General features: G+C 38.9%; 1 protein-coding gene across 1 annotated transcript; it reads left to right on the forward strand.

The window, feature by feature from the left end:
* The first annotated feature begins 2,700 nt into the window (after positions 1 to 2,700).
* On the forward strand, positions 2,701 to 20,396 carry Pla2g12a (phospholipase A2 group XIIA). Its single transcript, XM_047567509.1, has 4 exons — positions 2,701 to 3,087; positions 15,381 to 15,457; positions 16,404 to 16,569; positions 19,378 to 20,396. Exons 1-4 carry the CDS (start codon positions 2,883 to 2,885, stop codon positions 19,494 to 19,496), a joined length of 567 nt encoding a protein of 188 aa, XP_047423465.1. The 5' UTR covers positions 2,701 to 2,882; the 3' UTR covers positions 19,497 to 20,396.
* Positions 20,397 to 20,855: the final 459 nt, after the last annotated feature.

Here is a 20,855-nt window from a genome sequence, read left to right on the forward strand (position 1 = left end):
ACTGAGAAAGCATTGGTATCTTGGCCCCTCAACTGACCAAGTCAGTCTACATAGGAACCCAGAACTGGGGGATTCAAAACAGAGTTGATCAAGGTGAGGTTCTAAAGGACAGCTCTCCAAAGTGGCTCCATGTGGCAGGTATCAGGTATAGCAGTACTGGGATGACCTGACTTTAGGATTTTCCCAGGTTAGGGATCTGATTCAGGGCTCCTTTAATTGCAGACTACAGAAGTCAATCTAATTGGTTTAGTAAATAATAATAATAATATTTATTAAAAGATACCATGTAATTCACAAAATCTCCTAGAGAGTCACAGAATTGGAGTCTATTTATCTAGGAATCATGTTCAAAGACCACAGGAGGTTGCTCCATCAGAGACTTCTACTGCTGCTGAAAGGTCTAGTATCCTTGTATGGTAGAGGCTGGGACTGAAGGATGTTGCTATATACCCTCAGCTACTGCTGCATCTCTGAATTAACTTGGACTTCACTTAAGGTACTCAGAGAGCAGAGCTTTCTGGGTGTGGAGTTCTGTCATCATATTATAGTTAACCCTGGTCTTTGAGCTCACCATCTTAGGAAGCAGACAAGAAAATAAATTATGAAGCTGTACTTTGCCAGAAATAATAGCAAGAAAAACTCAAGAGAAATCTGCCCGAAGTGTCAAAGAGAGACTCCAAGTGTAATCTGAATTATGGAAGAATTTTCCAGGCAGATGCAAATTCAAAGGTTTTGCAGCTTAAGGAGTCAATCACACACAGGAATGGAGAGCAGGTCAGTGTTTCTACAGCTGAGGATGAAGGTAGAAACTGAAGTAGGAATAGAGGATGGCAGATTCTAGATGTTAAGAAGTGAAAAGATCATATCTAGGGACAAAGTAGATAGGGGATTTGAATCTAGGGTAGTCACTAGATTTTCTCTTAGAGGATGAGGTGATTGGTACTGCCATTGATTGCAGAAATAAAGGGAATAGGGGAAGGGAAGAAGGTGCATTTTAAATTTGTGGTGCCTCCAGGAGCTCAATGAGAAGATGGAGTTTGTAGTAGAAGAGAAACAGTGTGTAGTTGCATCAGTCAGAGAAACTGGTGTTTGAGAATTTAATCCCTAAAGAAAATTAAGGCATAGAAGACTGTGTCCTCACAACAGAGGCTACTCATAAGATATAAGGAATTAGATCACCAAGGAATAACTGTGTTGAGATGAAAGCACCAATGTTCCAGAAAGCAAGGGAAACAATCTCTTGCTACCTTTTCTAAATGTGTTGAAAGGTGCTGTCAAAAAAAAAAATTTTTTTTTTTGGCGTATTGGGAGGTCTTGGTTGACTGGATGGATAGTCACGTGACTTCACTTCACCTGGGCTTTTTCACTGTCAAAAAAAAAAAAAAAAAAAGGTAATACCTCCCTGAGCACATTCTTTCCCTTTGTGAAGTATGGTGTGAGCTGGTCACAGATCAAAGTACCTGGCTGAGGAGCTGGTGGGAAAAATGCCTGGTTAATTTCCACTAACCCTACACTAATTCTTAGTTTAGGCTACATCCCTCTGTGGGGAAGGACCCCTTTCTCTGTTTCTAACTGGTCAGACTGCATCCTACAAAGCAGGGCTCTAAATATGAGAGATTATGTATGTGAAATGCCCTAAAGCCCGAAACAGAAGAAGCACTCAACAAAGGCATGTAATTCTTATGAACTCTGCACATTGAATATAAGCTTGGAGAGAAAGAACACACCTATTCTAACAATTGCAACATTGCCCTGGATCTTACTATAAAGTTCTTGGAAACTGCTGAGATAATAAGAGAATCAGATATTTATAGCTCCGGTGTGACCACACGGTAAAAAGTACTGCAATCGTTATTTATGGATCCTGCACAGTGCCTGGGAAAAATAGAGAAATGTCACTAGAACTATAAAATTACAAAATACTTTGTTTAGGAAAACCATGGTTTCTTTAAGTTTTATTTTGCTTTACTGCACTCAAAAGTAGGCTATTGATCCTTCCTCACTTGGCCAAAAACAAAACGAAACAAAACAACAAAAACTTGTGGCTTTTACTGTCGAGTCATTTTCTTCTTCCAGAAAATCCAAACCAGCATTTAGCTCATCCTGGTTACATTCGTACCCCTGTGGACTTGGACTGACATTTCTAACTCGATTCAGCTCCTCCAGCTGCAGGCACGGCGGTCAGGAGGTCGGGATGAGGACCTAGGGAGGCAAAGCCAGGCTTTGCCAGGTGACAACCGCACTCCTCGAAACTAAACTGGACCCTGGCAGCACTCTCTGCAAGAGGGCACGGAATTTCATTTCTCCCAAGTTGTTCGCACCCTGAAAATTTTGTCTTATGGGGAGGCGGAGCAAAATCCCGAGAGTCCAGGCTAGTCTGTGGGGGTCATTCCCCACAGCGACCACACGGTGTGACCACACGGTACATCCAACCTGGAGGACTTCTTAAAAAAGAAGTAATGTCCGTTGCTATCCCAGACCAGTGTAATTTGACTACTTTCTGGGGAGAGGCCCGGGCACAAGTATTTAAGGCCCACTCAGGTAGTTCTCACACCAGCCCAGGCGGGAGCTTCGGGAGCGCGCCGGGGCGACCACGTGGGCGCGGAGGCCGCCGCCGCGCGCTCTTGCGCCTCTGACGCGCCACGCTCCGGCGCAGACGCGCACGTGAGGCCTCGGCCCCGAGCTGGCGAGCGGAGCTGCGTGTCTACGCGGCCGCGCCGCCTCCTCGCGGCAGCTGTGCAAAGGCGGCAGGAGCCAGCCAGCCGCGAGGGAGGCGTGGGCATGAAGCCCGCCGCCGCCGAGCCCGGAGCCCGCGCCGCTGCCTAGGGCTCCCGCCGGGCTCCGCGGACTGGTGGGGCTGGACGCGGCCCTGCACTGCGCGGATGGCCTTGCTCTCGCGGTCCGCGCTTGTCTTCCTGCTCCTTCTGGCTGCCGCTGTCAGGTGCCAGGAGCAGGATCAGACCACCGACTGGAGGGCCACCCTGAAGACCATCCGGAACGGCATTCACAAGATAGACACGTACCTGAACGCCGCCCTGGACCTCCTGGGAGGCGAGGACGGGCTCTGCCAGTACAAGTGCAGTGACGGTGAGAGGGTCCCCATGGCCAGCGAGGCGCGTGCTTCCAGGGGAATTGGGGTGAGCGAGGTCGTGGAAGTGCGAGAGTGACAGATACATGGCAGACCTTGACGGAGTCCTTTGGCTGTGGAAAAAATTAACCACTGCTAGGATCTTGCCATTTTTGTAACTGAGTAACCTGAATACAAATTCTCACCACTATTGTTAGAATAGAAAATAGGTCGTGGGAGTGCGTCCTGTTCCTGTGTACTCTGTTCCTTCATTGACATTTTTTTTTCCTTTCCCGGCTATTGCACAAAATTGCCTAAGAACTTACTGACGTATGAATCCTGGGAACTGGGTGGGACAGACTGATTTTAGCTCTATATTTTTGCGCTGATAAACATGAATCAGTCGAACAGGCAAAGCTAACCAAGAATTTTTAAAATCATACCATATTCACTTTTTTGAGAGTTGGTATTAAATAATTTCTATTTTTTTCTGCAAAGCTGCAGAAAATAAATGTGACCTTTGAACAGATTTCTGGTGTATTCAGTTGTCAAGAGAGAGTTCTGATAACTTCTAGAAAATAGTTTAGTAAAACTTTGGCAGCTCTCTTTCTTTGGATATCAGTGATCCCTCCTAAGTGTTGGTCAATATTAGTATAATTTTTCGCTTATTTCATTTAAAAAAATTAATTCTGTTTGAAGCAGGACTTTTTTGTGGCAATGTGGATAATTATAAATTCATTTCAGTCTGAGTTTTTTTTATTTTCATCACTTTCTTGAATGTTTAAATATTTTAGTAGTTCATGTAAGTACTGGGGCTTCTTTTTAAAAATATTTTTAATTGTCAATGGATCTCTATTTTATTTTATTTTTACTTATTTATATGTGGTGCTCAGTATTGAACCCAGGACCTCACACATGCTAGGCAAGTGCTATACCACTGAGCTACAACTCCAGCTGCAGTACTGGGACTTCTGTACCGAAATTCAGAATATCAAGATAGCACAAGGTTGTGGGTCTAGTTAATGCTGTTATCTGAAAATAATAGGAAACTCCATGACTTTAATGGTGAAACCAGATTGTATATATAGATGAACTTAAAGAAAATCTGCGATGCCATGTGCTGCCTGTAATTCTTCAAATAATTTCTAGGTTTATGTTAATAAAGATAAAGAATGAACTGTATCTTATATGTGTTAAAGTACTAAACAGATACTGAGACATGTTTTATTGATTGTATGCCTAAATGTATGCATCAGGAAGGGTGTTTTTGTTCTTGTAGAGCTTATTGGAATGAGTAAGGGAATTTGAAGATTAAATGATAGCCTTTCCTGAGGCAAAAGTTATAATTTTACGTAGTCATTTCTACTCAGTACACAAATAGAGTCCCAACTATATTAATTGGAAATTGAGCAGTGAACAAAACAGACAAGCTCCCTGTCTATAGAGGGGAGAGACCATCAGAAAACTGACAAGTGAAATGAGCCAAATATGGACTGTGCAGGCCTGTATTATGCCAGTATTTTGAGAACAGTAAGTCTCAGAAGATAGCAGGGGCAAAGTTGAGAGCAGTTCACTTTTAACAGGATGTTCAGGAAAGATCTCACTGATGAGAGAATATTTTAGAAGAATTAGGAAAGTGTACATGGTGACATTGTGATAATCTGAAGAAAGAGCATTCCAGGCAGAGGGAACAGCAAGTGCAAAGGACCCCAGAAAGACCAGTTGCAGATAACTCTGAAGGTTTTGGCTCCAGCCAAAGGAAGTACGCAGTTGCCATTTACAGAGATAGGGAAGACTTGAAAGGGTAGTCTTCATAAACTTAGCAAGCAGTACAGAGTAGTAGAATTTAGTTACATTTAAAATATCTCTGAAGTGGAATGGATACTATTCCTATTTAAAAAAATTGTCTTACTCTCCCTTTTTTCTTCACTGTTTTCATCTTCCACCAGCCTCACAAAATTTGCCATGTGGAGTTTAGAGTAAGGTCTTTTTTTTTTTTTTTAATTTTTGTATTTGTTCTAATTAGTTGTACGTGACAACAGAGTACATTTTGATTCATTGTACACAAATGGAGCACAACTTTTCATTTCTCTGGTTGTACATGATGCAGTCACACCATTTGTGCATTCATACCAGTATATGGGGTAATAATGCTCATATCATTTCACCATCTTTCCCATTCCTATACTTTCTCCCCCGCCCCACTCCCCTCTGCCCAATCCAGAGTTCCTTCATTCTTCTCTTGACCCCACCCCCATTATGGTTCAGCATCCACTTATCGGAGAAAACATTTGGCTTTTGGTTTTGACTTACTTCGCTTAGCATTATATTCTCCAGTTCCATCCATTTACGTGCAAATGCCATAATTTTATTCTTCAAGGTTGAGTAATATTTCATTGTATGTATTTACCACAGTTTCTTTGTCTATTCATCTATTGAAGGGCATATACGTTGGTTCCACAATCTGACTATTGTGCATTGAGCAGCTATGAACATTGATGTTGCTGTGTCACTGTAGTATGCTGATTTTAAGTCCTTTGGGTATAGGCCAAGGAGTGGGATAGCTGAATCAAATGGTGGTTCCATTCCAAGTTTTCTGAGGAATCTCCAAATTGCTTTCCGTAGTAGTTGCACCAATTTACATTCCCACCAGCAATGAATGAGTATACCATTTTCCCCACATTCTTACCAACAGTTATTGTTGCTTGTATTCTTGATAATTGTCATTCTGACTGGAGTGAGATGAAATCTTAGAGTAGTTTTGATTTGTGTTTCTCTAATTGCTAGAGATGTTGAACATTTTTTCATATATTTGTTGATCAATTGTCTATCTTCTGTGAAGTGTCTGTTCAGTTCCTTAGCCCATTATTGACTAGGTTATTTGTTGTTTTTTTTTGTTTTGTTTTTTGTTTTGGTGTTAAGTTTTTTAAGTTCTTTATATATCCTGGAGATTAGTGCTCTATCTAATGTGTGTGTGGTAAAGATTTTCTCAGAGCTGTAGTAACAAAAACGACATGGTACTGGCACCAAAATAGACATGTAGACCAAAGGTATAGAATAGAGGACACAGAGACAAACCCACATGAATACTGCTATCTTGTACTAGACAAAGGCACCAAAAACATACATTGGAGAAAAGATAGCCTCTTCAACAAATGGTGCTGGGAAAACTGGAAATCCATATGTAGCAAAATGAAATTAAATCCCTATCTCTCACCCTCCACAAAACAACTCAAAGTGGATCGAGGATCTTGGAATTAGACCAGAGATGCTGTGCCTAATAGAAGAAAAAGCAGGCTCAAATCTTCATCATGTTGGCTTAGGACCTGACTTCCTTACCAAGAGTTCTAAAATGCAAGAAATAAAATCAAGAATCAATAAATGCCATCATTCAAACTAAAAAACTTCTTCTCAGCAAAAGAAACAATATAGAGATTAAGGTCCTTTTGTCTGTTAGTAAGTAATGTCTTTTCAGTGTACTGATAATTCCAACTTAATGAAAATTCTTCTTTTAGTTGCTGTTACTTGAGAGATTCTTCCTGGAACAATGATTCAACCTTTCCTAGTTTGTCACATGACCAAATCAGAACCAAACAAAGACAAATCCCAAAGCTAGGGATGGTTTTCAGTTGAAATAAAGTGATCAAGGAAGCTTTAAGGAATAAAAGCAGGATGAAGGGAGTTAACAGCAGGGGGATGGTAGTCAGATTAAAGTGCACAGATTTGTTGCATTCAGTAGTGTTTGCTTTACCTGAGGGAGTGGCATTATGGAGACTTGCACCATTACTTTTGGCCATCCACCTTTGGGGTGAGAAAAAGACTTTATTGAGAGTTAAGTGAAGTTAGGGGCACAAATTTGATAGCTAGCATCCTTTCTTAATTTTTTCTCCCTGATACCTGAGAAGATTTGAGGAAGAAAAAATTTCAGTTTCCCTTGGAAAATAGAAAACAAAATTGTTTTATAAAAAGCTTTTTAAATACGAATAAGTCATTTTTTCATTAAGTGAGACACACACACACACACACACACACACACACACACACTTTTTGCAATACAGAGGATTGAAGTCAGGGGTCTTGAATCACTCAGTTTCTACCACTGAGCTGCATCCCCCATCCACTTTTTTTTTTTTTTTTTTTTTTTTTTTGTGCTTTGTTTTGTTTTGTTGTTGTTTGTTTCTTGAGACAAGGTCTCAGTAGGTTGTCCAGGCTGGCCTTGAACTTGGATCCTTCTGCCTCAGCCTCCCCAGGTGCTGGGATTATAGGCAGGTATATTTTTTGTTCGTTTCATTTTACCCTCCCCTAAGGAATTATTTTCATTTTTTTTATGGATGTAATTTTTATTGGTGCATTATAATTACATATAATAGTGGAATTCATTATGCCATATTTGTATATACACATACTTTGATCAGTCTCATTCCATAGTACCTTCCCTTTCCTTCTCCTCCTTCCTCCTTCCGTGATCTGCTTGCTCTACTTTTTTTCCATCTCAATTTTTTTATTAGAGCATTATAATTATACATAGTGTTTGGGTTCATTTTGACAAAATTACACATCCAAGGAATTTGATTTCAAATCCCATCCCCACTCTTACCTCCCACTTTCGCCTTCCTCTCCTCTCAGGTGTGTACTTTTTAACAGGATCCATCTGGCTACTTTATTGAAAATTAAAAGGGTCAAGAGGGGTGGGGAGCCAAAGAGAAACTGGATAATGCTTGCAGGAATCTAGATAAAAGGTGGGGTGGTTTTGTCTATGTTGGTAGCAATAGAGGCAATGAGGAGCGGTTGGATTTTGTACATATTTTCAAGGTAGAATTCGCTGACAGCTTGGAAGTAGGGTGTGAGTAGGGTAGAAAAAAAAAAGATAACAAAATTTTGGGCCCGATCAACTAGGACAGAGTTGCCATTAGCTGAAATGAAAAGAATAGTTTGGGCTGAAGGAAAGATATTAGAGTATTTGTGTGCTTTTGAGAATGATTGAGTAGAAAGTAAAACACTGTTGAAAGAGAGAGAATTATTGCAGTCTGTTCTTGGGTAAGTGAGAGGTATGGGTTCTAGTTCATAGAGGGGTGGGCCAAGAACAGATGGCAGATCCCGGTTAATAGGAATGAAGGTGGAAGGTGTGGGCGCAGATGTCAGGTGGGTAGATGTTCAAGGTCATCAGCTGATATGATGGGAACAAAGATGTTGGAGATTTGAGAAAAATAGAGAAGTGAATGGACTAGAAAAATAAGGAGGTATACTGACCCTATGGAGATTAATGATCATGAATTTAAAGTCTCCAGTGTTTGGGAATGCAGGTTGGGATTCTGCCATTATGCTTCCTACAAAACACAGTGGCAAGATGTTTATGTGACCCTGCTGCCTTCCCCTTGTGCTTCTGATCTGCTTCATATCCTTTCAGGTGAAAAAAGTTGATCTGTTTGTAGGTATTTATGTTAAATTTAGGAAAAAGTATATAGAAAAGAACTAATATTGTCTCAGACCCTGTAAATATTTAATTTCAACTGTTTATATGCATGATAAAACATTGAGAAAAGAAGCTACTGCATAAGTCAAAAGTGAAATTAATGAAGTCTTCCCCATGCAGTTGTACCAATAGCTTTGGTTTGTGTCTTTTTAATTCCTCCTCCTATCTCCCTTTTTCCTTAGCTTTATGTATCTTCTTATAAAGCTTAGGGGATAGTGGTTCTGGTACATTGTGGTGTTAGTTTGGTTCTAATTTCCTTTCTTCTGTTATTTTTTGTGTAAAGCTGGCATCAGTAGAAATGCTAAATTTTTAAGTGTTCAGCAGTTTATAACACCACTTACAGCAACATTTAAAATTAAATTAATATATTTATAATTTTGTTGTCTGAATCAACTTAATCTTTAACACATAATATAAACTTGTTCAGAAATAATTGTTTCAACATGAAGGTGAATTTAGAACTTTAACTCAAAACAATTGAAAATGTTTCAGGAAACTAGAAATTTTGTTTTTTGCTATGGATAAAGAATATTTTAATTTCAGCAAGAATATTTCTCATTTTTTAATTAAGTGATTTCTTAGGTGCTCATTATATGCTGGGCATTTTCTAGGTGAGCAAGACAAAAGTTCCTGTCCTCATAGAAACTGTTATGTTAATTTGGTTGATAAATGCCTGAAAGAAAAATAAAGCCAACCCCTGTATGTAAAGTGGATATGAAAGGGAGGGGATGTTATTTTAAATGGGGTGAGCTCTGGAAGGCCTCGCTGAGGAAGTGAAATTAGCGGGATGCTTCCAAAGAAAGCTCAAACCACACATGCCCTTTTTGCTGCTTGTACTAGGGAACCACTTTTACCATCATTTATTTTATAGTGTTAGTGTTATTCAGCTTTTTGTCACTGTGACCAAAATCCTTGACAAGAACAACTTAGAAGAGGAAAAGTGTATTTTGATTTCAGAGGTTTAGTCCATAGTTTGCTGGCTCCCTTGCTCTGAGCCCAAGTGAGGCAGAAGGTCTTGGTGGAAGTTTGTGGTGGAAGAAAGCTGCTCTACTCTTAGCAACCAGGAAGAAGAGAGAGCAAATAAGATGCCAGGGACAAAAGGTAACTCCCAAAGGCATGTCCCTAGGGACTTACCTCCTCCAGCCACACCCAGCTTGCCTATAGTTACCATCCAGTAAAGTGCCTTTTCAAAATATTAGTCCATCGGAAGGATTGACCCACTATCAGTTCACAGCCCTCGTAATCTATTCATTTCACCTCTGAACATTCCTGCATTCTTATACATGAACGTTTGGGTAACACTCATGTCCAAACCACAACAGTGTTACTATCTAATGTTGCAAATCAGTAGGTATTAAACCTTTATTACCCAGTTTTATCTTTTTTCCTCAGAACAATTATAAACACTCCCGTCTGAGTTAACAACCTCCTAAACTCTCAGCTTCCATATTTGTTTTCACCTGTTGATACTCTGTATATCTCTGTCACTTTTCCTTTAGAGTGGGTGTGTTAGTTTGCTTGTTTTTCCTGACTTTCATTTGATTCTGATCATTCTCATACTTAAAATGAGAACTATGTATACAAAATGAGACCATGTCTATATGTGTTAATACAGCATATATCATTACTATCATTACACCTCATCAAAATGTGAACTGTTTTTATAGAATTGAAATAGAAGAAAAGCGTATGGCTTTAGATAAAATACAAGGGGAAGAAAATGTAGAAGTACTACTATTGGTGAACATTGAGGGAAATACCTTCCTGGTTTAAAAAAAAAAAAAAAGTGTTGGGGGGAAGTAGGCACTTGAGAGTGCCTTCAAAAAACTTTAGGCTAGTATGGTTTTCTGAGGATAATAATCTTCATCTCACAGAAAGGGAGAGGTGCCAGAAATCTGTAAAGTGGTAGGTGGAGGGGTAACTTACAAGGTGTCTAAAAAGTTAAACACATAGGCAAAGCAGGATCACTTTTATTCAATAAGCTCAATACATTTTTTTCCCCTCAGCCTCCAGACACCTTTTTAGGTAAATAGTTCTAAATTTGAAGCATTAAGTTTAATTTTGAACCTGAGAAATATAAATAGTAAACATCTTATTTTTTTCTATTTCCAAACTTTCTGAACATGCTAGGTGTTTATTGTACTCCTCAGATTCACAGTGACCCATTGCTTAATGTGTGTCTTTAGAAAAGTTTAAATATTTTAGATAGTTGATTGTTAAAACCCCTGACAAGAGAGAGCTTTCCTGCTAATGTTTGAGGAACTTGAAATTGTTCACTAAGAATATGACAGCCTCTCCCTATTATGATTTGAATATGGTTTGTCACCTCCAAAACTCATGTTGAAATTTATTTCCCATTATGAGATGCAGTATTAAAAGTTGGAACCTTTAAGAGATGATTAGGGCTCTGCCCTTGTGAATGGATCAGTCTATTTTTGCAATTAATGGATTAATGGACTAATGGGCTATCTTGTATTTAGACTCAGAAGTTAAATTGCTAAAGGACTGAGTGTCTAGCAATAGATTTTAAAAAGTTAATTTTAGAAAGAATTAGTTTTTTTGTTCCTACTCTTCTGATGCATGTTAGTTCTGAAGCACAGCTGAAATATATGTTGTCTTGCTGTATTAAGCTGTATTGATATGAGTTTTTTTTTTTTAAATTGGGTCAAAAGGGTACTAGGAACTGGGTGTGTGGCGTATGCTTACAATCCCAGAGACTTTAGAGGCTGAGGCAAGAGGATGACAAGTTTAAGGCCAACCTGGGCAATTTAGTTTCAAAAAAAGGGGAAAGAGATGCTGGGGATGTAGCTCACTAATAGAGCACCTGCAGAGTACCCTGGGTTTAATCCCCAGAAATGCAAAATAAATAAATAAAAAGCCGGGGGATGTGATAGGCCCATCATACCTAATGATGTTTAGTTTAGGGTGCCACAGTTTTTGGGGATGGTTACCAGGGATTGAACTCAGGGGCACTCGACCACTGAGCCATATCCCCAGCCCTATTTTGTATTTAGAGACAAGTCTCACTGAGTTGCTTAGCACCTCACTTTTGCTGATCCTGGTTTTGAACTCCCTATCCTCCTGCCTCAGCCTCCTGAGCTGCTGGGAGTTTTCAGGCATGAGCCACTGTGTCCTGCTGGGATGCCACATTTTAAAAAGATGTGACAAGCTAGAAGTAGACAGTCATGAAGGCCAATGAATGCTCAACAAACTCAAAAGATACAGATACTGAAGGGTAAACAGCAGCACCAGTTTTTTCATTCTAATGTGTATTATAATTGCCCATGGGAATTAGTCTTCCAAGTTTGCTTATTATTCATTCACCAACAATATGAGAACCTAGTCATATGCCAGTTGCTGGCCAGGCAATGGACATACAAAACAAGAAGAAAAAAAAAAATCCTACCATCAAGGAGTTTTCATTTTACTATGGGGAAACACATAATAAATGAAGCAAGTAGATGAGGTCATCTGTGTTACAAATAATATGGTCAGGAAAGGCGTTGCAGAGAATGTAAATGTCTTAGTGTGTTTGGGCTACTGTAAGAAAGTGCCATCAGATATGTGTCTTATGAACAACAGAAACATGTTCCTCACAGTTCTGGATGTTGGAAAGTATAACACCAAGATACTAACAGATTCAATGTCTTGTGAGGGACATCTCTTCCTGATTTATAGAGTGGAATCTTCTTGCCGTGTCCTGACATGGGGGAAGGAGCAAGGCAGTTCTTGGGCCTCTTAAAATAGGACTAATTCCATTCATGAGTTACTCATCTTCTAGTGATCCCGCTTCCTAATACCTTCACATTGGTGATTAGGTTTCGACATATATGAGTTTAGCAGGGGTACTACCATTGGAGACTGTAGCAATGAAAGAGCGGTTGCCAGTATTAGGAAGAAGAGTATTCATATAGGGAATAGCAGGTTCAAATGTCTAGAGGCAGGAGTGTCTATGAAACAGCAAAGGATCAAATGTGATAGAATGGAAAGAGAGAAGTAAGGAGATGTGGTCAAAAGTTATAGAAGGCCATATTAAATAGAGTCTTTAAGGTTTTATAGGCTTTGGTTTTCATTCTAAATAGGATGAGAAGCCACTGGAGGGATTTTAAGTAGAAGAAAGACTTGACCTAATGTATAATTTAGTGGGATGACTCGGATTCAGTGCTAAGATTGGAACATGGATGGTGTTAGGGTTTGTAGGTGAAAACTACAAACATGTGAGACAATGCAGGAAGGTTTAGAGGAGAAATGATTGGGTTCTAAGAGTCTTAATCTAATCAGTGAATTAATCTCTGATGGGATTAATTGAAGTGGTAGGTTATGGCTGGAGGAGATTGGGGTGTGGCTATGGGGTATATATTTTGTATCTGGAGAGTGGAGTCTCTATCTCTGCTTCCTGATGATGCGAGCTGCTTCCCTCTGCCATGCTCTTCTGCCATGATGTTCTGCCTCACCTGGAACCCCAAGGAATGGAGCCGGCCTTCTGTGGAATAAGACCTCTGAAACAGTGAGCTCTCAAACCTTTCCTCCTCTTTAATTGTGCTGGTGACATCATTTAGTCATAGCAGTGAAAAAGCTGGCTAAAACAGATGGACATAGTTATGGGGTGGGGGGATCAAAGTCACAAGATTATGGCAATAATATATGGTGGCCTGGAACAGGATGGCATTGGTGAAGTTGATGAGAAGTAGTTAGATCCAACTGAAGGTACAGCCAACAGAGTATGTTGAATGTGGGGTAAAAGAAAATAGAATCAAGAATGGCTAAGATTTTTGCTGTAAACATCTGGAAGTATGGAGTTGCTCTTAACTGAGAAGAGGGAACTAGATGGAATAGTTTTGTGGTGAATGTCAGGGGGACATCTTTAGAGGCCCATCAGACATCCAAGTGATTAGTATATCCCCTTATGTAAGCCCTTGTGAGTGGGAAGCCAAATCATGAATAGTTTTCTTAGGAATGAAGGATAAACTCAGGAAATAAGAGTTGAAGGATCATGACTCATCTGTGATAGCTTTCATCTTCTTAGGGTCCAGAAACAACCCCTTCTTGGATGGGGCTGGAAAAACAAGACCCCAGTTCCATCATCAGCCTCCCTTTTCTAGACTTATCTTAAATCATTCCCTTTTGTACACATTGTTCCTTCAAAATGGGTGGGACAGGCTGTAGCTATGTTTCTTCATGAGGTTGTACTCTCTTTAGGCTTCTTAGTCATCTCAACTGAGCATGAAACTTCTTAGCAACCAAACCATTTTCAATCATTACTTTGAGTGAGTTACTTATTTTGATGGCTAATTATTGAAAAAGTTGCTGCATCCCTCCTTGCTTTACTTTTAGAGGGTAATCTTCTCTTTATTTAAGTTTCCTAGCAATGAATGCTATTTGAAATAAAGTTAGTTAGAATACTTTATGAGTCTCCTAAGTATACAACTTTGAAGTATGTTGTGCTTTGGATATGAGGTTTCCCCTGAAAAGGTAATGTTTTAGGCAGTACAGGGATATTCAGAGGTGATATGATTATATTATGACAGCTAGAACCTGAAAAATGGATTAATCATATAAATGGAGAATTGGTGGAATATGGCTGGAGGAAGCAGGTCAATGGGGGTGTGCCCTTGGGGATTATAACCTGTTCCTGTCTCCTCTCTCTCATGTGTCGCCCCCTCTCCTCTCCCCTTCCTCCCTCCTTCCTTCCTTCCTTCCTTCCTTCCTTCCTTCCTGGCCACCATGCTGAGAAGCTTTCCTCTGCTGCACCCTTCTGCCATGATGTTCTGTCTCACCTTGGGCCTAGAGCAATGGAGTCAGCTGACCATTAAAACCCTAAGCCCCAAATAAACTTTTCTTCCTCTAACTTGTTCTTGTTGGATACTGTGGTCACAGTGATGAAAAGCTAACACACAGTGATATTTGGAAACTGCACCGTGTCTTACTTCTGAAATAACTGGGTGTATTTCATTTTTACAATGAAGATTAATATTAGCCCCAGTTGTTTGAAAGATTGTCACTGTGACCAAAATTCCCAATAAGAACAACTTAGAGGAGGGAAAGTTTAATTTGAGGCTCATGATTTCAGAGATCTCAGTCCATAGACTGACTCCATTGCTCTGGGTGCAAGATGAGGCAGCACATCATGGCAGAAAGCAGGGTGGAGGAGCATTGCTCCATTCATGGAAGCAAGGAAACAGAGAAGGGATGAGGGGAAAGGGGCTGCAGAGAAGATGAACTCTTCCAGGGCACACCCCTGAGTGATCTGTCTCCTCCAGACATGCCCCACCTGCTTACAGTTACCATTCAGTCCCTTCAACTAAGGTGGCCTGATCCGGTTACAGCTCTCATACTCCTCATTTTACCTCTGAATAGTCCTGAATTAACACAGGAACTTTTGGAGGACACCTCATGTGCAAACCATAGTAATTATCATTGTTATTTTGTTTCTCTAAATAATTCAAGTGTTGAAATGCATAGGAAAATAGACTGACTTTATCTTTTATACATACAGACCCAACCTGGCATGTACCTTTGAAATCTCCAGAAGTCCAGGATAAGTTTTTGTGTGTTTTGTACAGCATGAGTTTATAAATAGTAATTGCTTTTTATGAACTGCTTTGTATGTGTCTATGTATATATGTGCACCTTTGTATATGTTCCACATTCTTCACCACAGGAAATATAACAGTAAATTAGTATTCTTAGTGTTATCAAAATCAAGACATAATCACTTATGTCAGCATCCAATTAAATATTAAATATTTCCAAGACTAAGTACATTGCAGACCTTTTCAAGTATATATTTTATTTCTGTTATATTTGAAAATTAATTATGATTCCATTTATATTTTATAGGATCTAAGCCTTTTCCACGCTATGGTTATAAACCCTCCCCTCCAAATGGATGTGGCTCTCCGCTGTTTGGTGTTCATGTAAGTATTGTTTTTATATTTGGTAACTTTTATGTCTGGTAGTTTTTGTAATACTTTTGATAAGACTTTGTGTATTCTCAGGCTCACAAATAATTTTGCCTGTTGTAATAGTGATTAGGTTTATTATGCTCTTTTGGCAAAACATATTTAACTCCTAGGAAAACTAAATGGGGTACAATTATCTTATTTACATTATTATCATTCAAATTATATTTCCTAATGTTACAAACATGATTTTAAAGTTTAAAGTACAAAAGTAATACAGGGGGAAAATATAAATAAAGCATGCGTTCTATATAAAAACAAGACTAAGTTGCAGTTGTTGGGGAGAATGGACCTGAGCCCATAATTATGGGAAAAAATGTTTATGAGAATGATTCCTATTCATAAAAGTTTTGTGAATTATTTAAAATAAAAAGAATTGTAAATTCAAAGTAGTGGTATTTGAAGGAAATGGATAAATACCTAAATCTTAGGAAACAACCAAAAAAAAAATATTTGAGTTGTAGGCATTTAAAATTTTCTGTGACATTTCACAAAAAGCCCATTTTATTTGTCAGAAAGAAGAAAACACTCAAAATTCAAACTTACCTAGCTCCTGTAGTAATCCTTTAACATCTTTGATCTTATCTTTTTCTTTCAAAATTATGCTTTATGTTATGGACAGTAAGAAGTTGTGTTTGTTGCTGGTGGGTAACTTAGTATTCTAACATTGAAGAATAGGGAGCAGCGAGACATAGCTGAGACATAGTCTCGCAGGTGGGTCTGGGTAAGAGTAATGGGCAGGTTTGTTACACGGGACACACTGGTAAGCAGAAATGGATTTGGGGGTTATGTACACAGCAGTCATTGTCATTTACTTCTTCTGATAAGCCTATTTGAATGTGGTACTTCAGGGGAGGAAATGCATTTTGTTAACAGTAATCCATCTCAATGTCTCTTGCAGCTTAACATTGGCATCCCTTCCCTGACAAAGTGCTGTAACCATCACGACAGGTGCTATGAGACCTGTGGCAAGAGCAAGAATGATTGTGATGAGGAATTCCAGTATTGTCTCTCCAAGATCTGTCGAGATGTGCAAAAAACACTAGGACTAACTCAGCACGTTCAGGGTAAGGATGTTCTGGTGGGTTGGGGATGAGCGTAATATAATACAGAAGTAAAAAGTGCTAGGAAAACTTGGAGGAGGGTGTCTGAGACAGAAAGAGAGAAGAATTTGTCTACCTTGTACCCTGGAATATGCCCTCTGAATGATCAGAGCCTAAACTGAAACCCTGAATCAAGTTGTCCTGCAGTCCATTGAGGCTGCTATAACAAACTACAGTAGACCCAGTAGTTTACAAACAATAGAGATTCATATTTCATAGTTCAGGAGGCTGAGAAGTACAAGATCAAGGCACTGGCAGATTCGTTTTCTGGTGAGGGCCCAGTCCCTCGTTCCTAGAGGGCACCTTCTAACAGTGTCATCACATAGTGAAAAGGATTAGGCAGCTCTCTGGGACCTCTTTTTTAAGGGGATTAGGCCATTTGTAGGGGCTCCACCCTCATGACGTATTAATCTACCAAAGGCCTCATCACCTAATTCATCATCTTGGAGATTAGAATTTCAACATAAACATTTTTAGAGGAACACAAACATTCAGATGATAGCACTAGTGAATTCAAGAGCACAGGACACTGATTTTGGAGTAGGACATTCTAGAAGATTTGAGTCTTACCTGTGTCTTCTTCTGTATCTCTGTTGGGAGGATCCCCCAAACCACCCCTAGGTTCAGGGATATGCCAGGAGGACTCACAGGATCCCTCACTTGGTCATATCACCACTGTGATTTATTATGGTGAAGGCCTGCAAAGGAAAATCAGCAAAGGGGAAAGGTGCTTTGGTGTCCTCATTTATGAAATAAAGAGAATGAGAATACACACCTACCTCATAGAGTTGTCATAATGGCAACCTCAAATATTTGTGGAAATGTAAATCACCGTTCAAGTAATAGTAGTAGGTACGAGATTTCTCTCCTGTCAAGCCAAAGAATGTGCTATACACTGAAATCAGAAGAGAAAGGGCAATGAGATGGGGCAGGAAAGGAATCTAATATTTTTAATCACTTACCTTAAGATACTGTGCTGGATACTTCACTCATGTTTCCATTTGATATAAAATCCAAATAAGGAGGTGGTGTTATCTCTATTTTTCAAGGAAGAGAACTGAAGTTCAGAAAGAAGTAGGTTATCCCAAGTTAGACTTTTAGAAAAAAAGACTGAGACTTGTTTTCTGTCTATTAGAGTATTCCCTAAATCTTAATAACTGTACAGTATGTAATTTCTGTTCTAGGGGAAGCTTGAATTCACCATTTCTGTCCCCTTGCATGCTTTGGGCTCAGGTAAACTAATGCACAGATGAGGCATAGCCAGATGCATTTCCTGTTCTCTCAGAAGAACATAGGAATGTGGCTAAATGATGAAATCAGTTTTCTCAGTCTCCTTAATAGTCTAGCCTTTATAGTTTCTGGGTTGATTGTGCTCCTTAGTTACACAATCTTTTGAAGAACTTTAAAAATAAAGTGTTAAGATTTTAATAAAAAAAAATTCTTCCTTACCATGAATATTTGAAACTGAAAGTATTCGAACACCAAAGCCATTTTGTGCCACATCTCAACAAATGTACCATGTTGAAATGCTCTCATTTGGATGTTTCAAGTTTCTTAAATAAGAAAAGTAAATCAATCACCTCTTTTTTTTTTTTTTTGCTGGTGGTGGTACTGAGGTACTGAGGATTGAATCTAGGGGCATTCTATCACTGAGCTACACCCCCATCCCATTTAGTTTCTTTTTGTTGTTGTTGTTGTTTTTTTTTTTTTTTGAGATAGAATCTTGCTAAGATGCCCAGGCTGGCCATTATTTTTGTGATCATCCTGCCTCAGTTCCTGAGATTATAGGAATATGCCCACAGTGCCTGACTTCCATTACCTTTTATATATATATATATATATATATATATATATATATATATATATATATATTTTAACCTTAAAGAAATTAAAAAATCCTAAGGCAGAAACATTTTTGATTCCTGTGTCCACTGACCACTAGGCTAAATTTGGTATTAGTAAAAGTATATGGGTTCCATATACTTTAAACATCTTTTGTTTTGTTATTATTTTGATACTGGGGATTGAATCCAGGAGTACTCTACCACCAAGCTACACCCCTGGCCCTTTTTAGTTTTTTATTTTGAGACAGGGTTTTGCTAAATTGTCCAGGCTGCCCTCGAACTCATAATCCTCCTGTCTCAACTTCCTGAGACTGGGATTACAGGTGTACTTTAGCTTCTTCAGTGATGTGTGATCATTTTTTAGAAGCCACTGGTCATAATGACATGTTTTGAAGTTTCCATTTTTAAATTTTATTTCTTCTGCACCTAATATATCTTTCTAGGGCTGGGGTAGTTCGGAGGTAGAGTGTGTGCTTAGCATGGGTGCACACCCTGAGTTTGATCCCCAGCACTAAAATTAAAAAAAAAAAAAAAATCTTTTCCTTGAAAAGCAAATTTAGGAGCTATCACACATCTCTATTAGTGATTATATTTCTCAGATAAAAAGGAATTTACCCTTGATTAACTGATCAGTGTTTTAGTGAAGTTCAAGTTCATTACCTGTCTAGTATAAAAAAATCAGTTTGAACAGTTAAATGCCAAAAAAAAAAAAAAAAAAAAAAAGAAGGAGAAGAAGAAGAAGAAAGAAAGAAAAAGACATGGAAAAGAGACTAAAACTGAAGTCTGCTAGTACAGTGTGAGAGGGTCAAGGTGACCTTCCCCTAAGTTGTTTGGAGTGTGCACTAGGAATGTGCTTTTAACAGGTAACAGATGAAAAGAGCGATGCTTTGCAATTGCCTGACAGTAATCCCAATTTCCTCCTTTGCAGCATGTGAAACAACAGTGGAGCTCTTGTTTGACAGTGTTATCCATCTAGGCTGTAAACCATACCTCGACAGCCAACGAGCTGCATGTTGGTGTCGTTATGAAGAAAAAACTGATCTTTAAAGAAGATTCTGACATTTGGTGGCAAACAAGGATGGAAGAATATAACCTTTGCCAAAAAAATCTAATGTTTTCACAGCATAAGCTGCCTTATTTTTGTGAAAGGGTCAGTTTAAGACCTTACAAGACTATATTTTAACGTTAAAACCTCAGTTAAAAAAAGTGGGGGAGGTGGAACAGAAGGTGTGCCTGTCTTCTCAGCTGTCTTCCTGGACATTGCTGCCTTGGGCCTTGGTGGACAAACTCTCGCTCAATCTCAAAAACAGGTATGTGTTAAGGGAAAAGTTTTGAAATGAAGAGTATGTAACTCAATTTTCACAACTACATTTACAAAAAAAGAGAGATCAAATGTAAAATTAATTATAAGATCTATTAAACATTATCTTATTTGGAAATATGGGGAAATCTTCATTTAAAGGATTGTTTATCGTGCCATTTTAAGTATACATTTATTCCTGGAAGGAACTGACCTTATTCTTTCTCTATTTTAATGACACATAATATCAATGAGTCAAGCCAGTTACAAGCAGAGTATTTCCCCATTTCTCTTATAAAATTAGAACTATCAGCTGGTAACCTCTTAGGAAGAAACCCAGAATATCTAAGTATTCCTTAATGCCCAGAAGGTAATGTGAGCAAGGTTCAGAAGCACAGCCATTCCCATTTAATCAACCACTCTTACAACAAATGTCATCATTTACTGTAACCCTTGCCGGAACTGGAGAAAAGATGGATTTAATGAAACAAATGAAAAGTTGTTTAGCATAATACACCAGAGCACTATATGCTGTTATGTTTCAGTGTTTATTACCTACTTCTTTTTCCTCATAGTAGACTCTGGAATATTTTTAAAAGACTATAACTTCTACAAACTGTGGTCTTAATAAAAAATTATTCTCCATATTGTTTTTTTCTTTAATTCTTTAATTGTGGAGTCAAAAGGAATAGAAAAGGCAAGATGCAAAGAACTGCCTTTTATAGATCTCCTATTTACATGGAAAATTAAGAGACATTTAAAAGCAAATCTTAGAAAACCTCAGCTGCTTCTAAAAATGTCCCGGAATGTTTTTTGTTTTTATTTTGAGACAGGGTCTAGCTGAATTGCTAAGGCTCATCTGAAACTTGTATTCCTCCAGCCTCAGGCTCCCAAGTTGCTGGGATTACATGTGTGGGTCACCATGTCTGGCTACGTCTGTGTTGAGAACTTTTTGACTCCATGGAATGCTCCGCTGTGTTCGGATACTGGCCTTTGCTTACCACTGCCTGTTGACTTTCCCTAGCCCAGGACCCCAAGCTGTGTATATTCTTTGGGTAACTTGTGGCCAAATTTGCTAAAATAAATTGCTTAGGAAGTCAGAAAAG

This window comes from Sciurus carolinensis, chromosome 10 (assembly GCF_902686445.1).
Source record: "Sciurus carolinensis chromosome 10, mSciCar1.2, whole genome shotgun sequence".
NCBI lineage: Eukaryota > Metazoa > Chordata > Mammalia > Rodentia > Sciuridae > Sciurus > Sciurus carolinensis.

Excerpts from the sequence above, each read along its gene's own strand:
- Pla2g12a (XM_047567509.1), top strand. The coding sequence starts at position 2,883 with ATGGCCTTGCTCTCGCGGTCCGCGCTTGTCTTCCTGCTCCTTCTGGCT. Across the intron at positions 15,458-16,403 it reads CTCCGCTGTTTGGTGTTCAT|CTTAACATTGGCATCCCTTC; the intron begins GTAAGTATTGTT and ends TGTCTCTTGCAG. Across the intron at positions 16,570-19,377 it reads ACTAACTCAGCACGTTCAGG|CATGTGAAACAACAGTGGAG; the intron begins GTAAGGATGTTC and ends CCTCCTTTGCAG.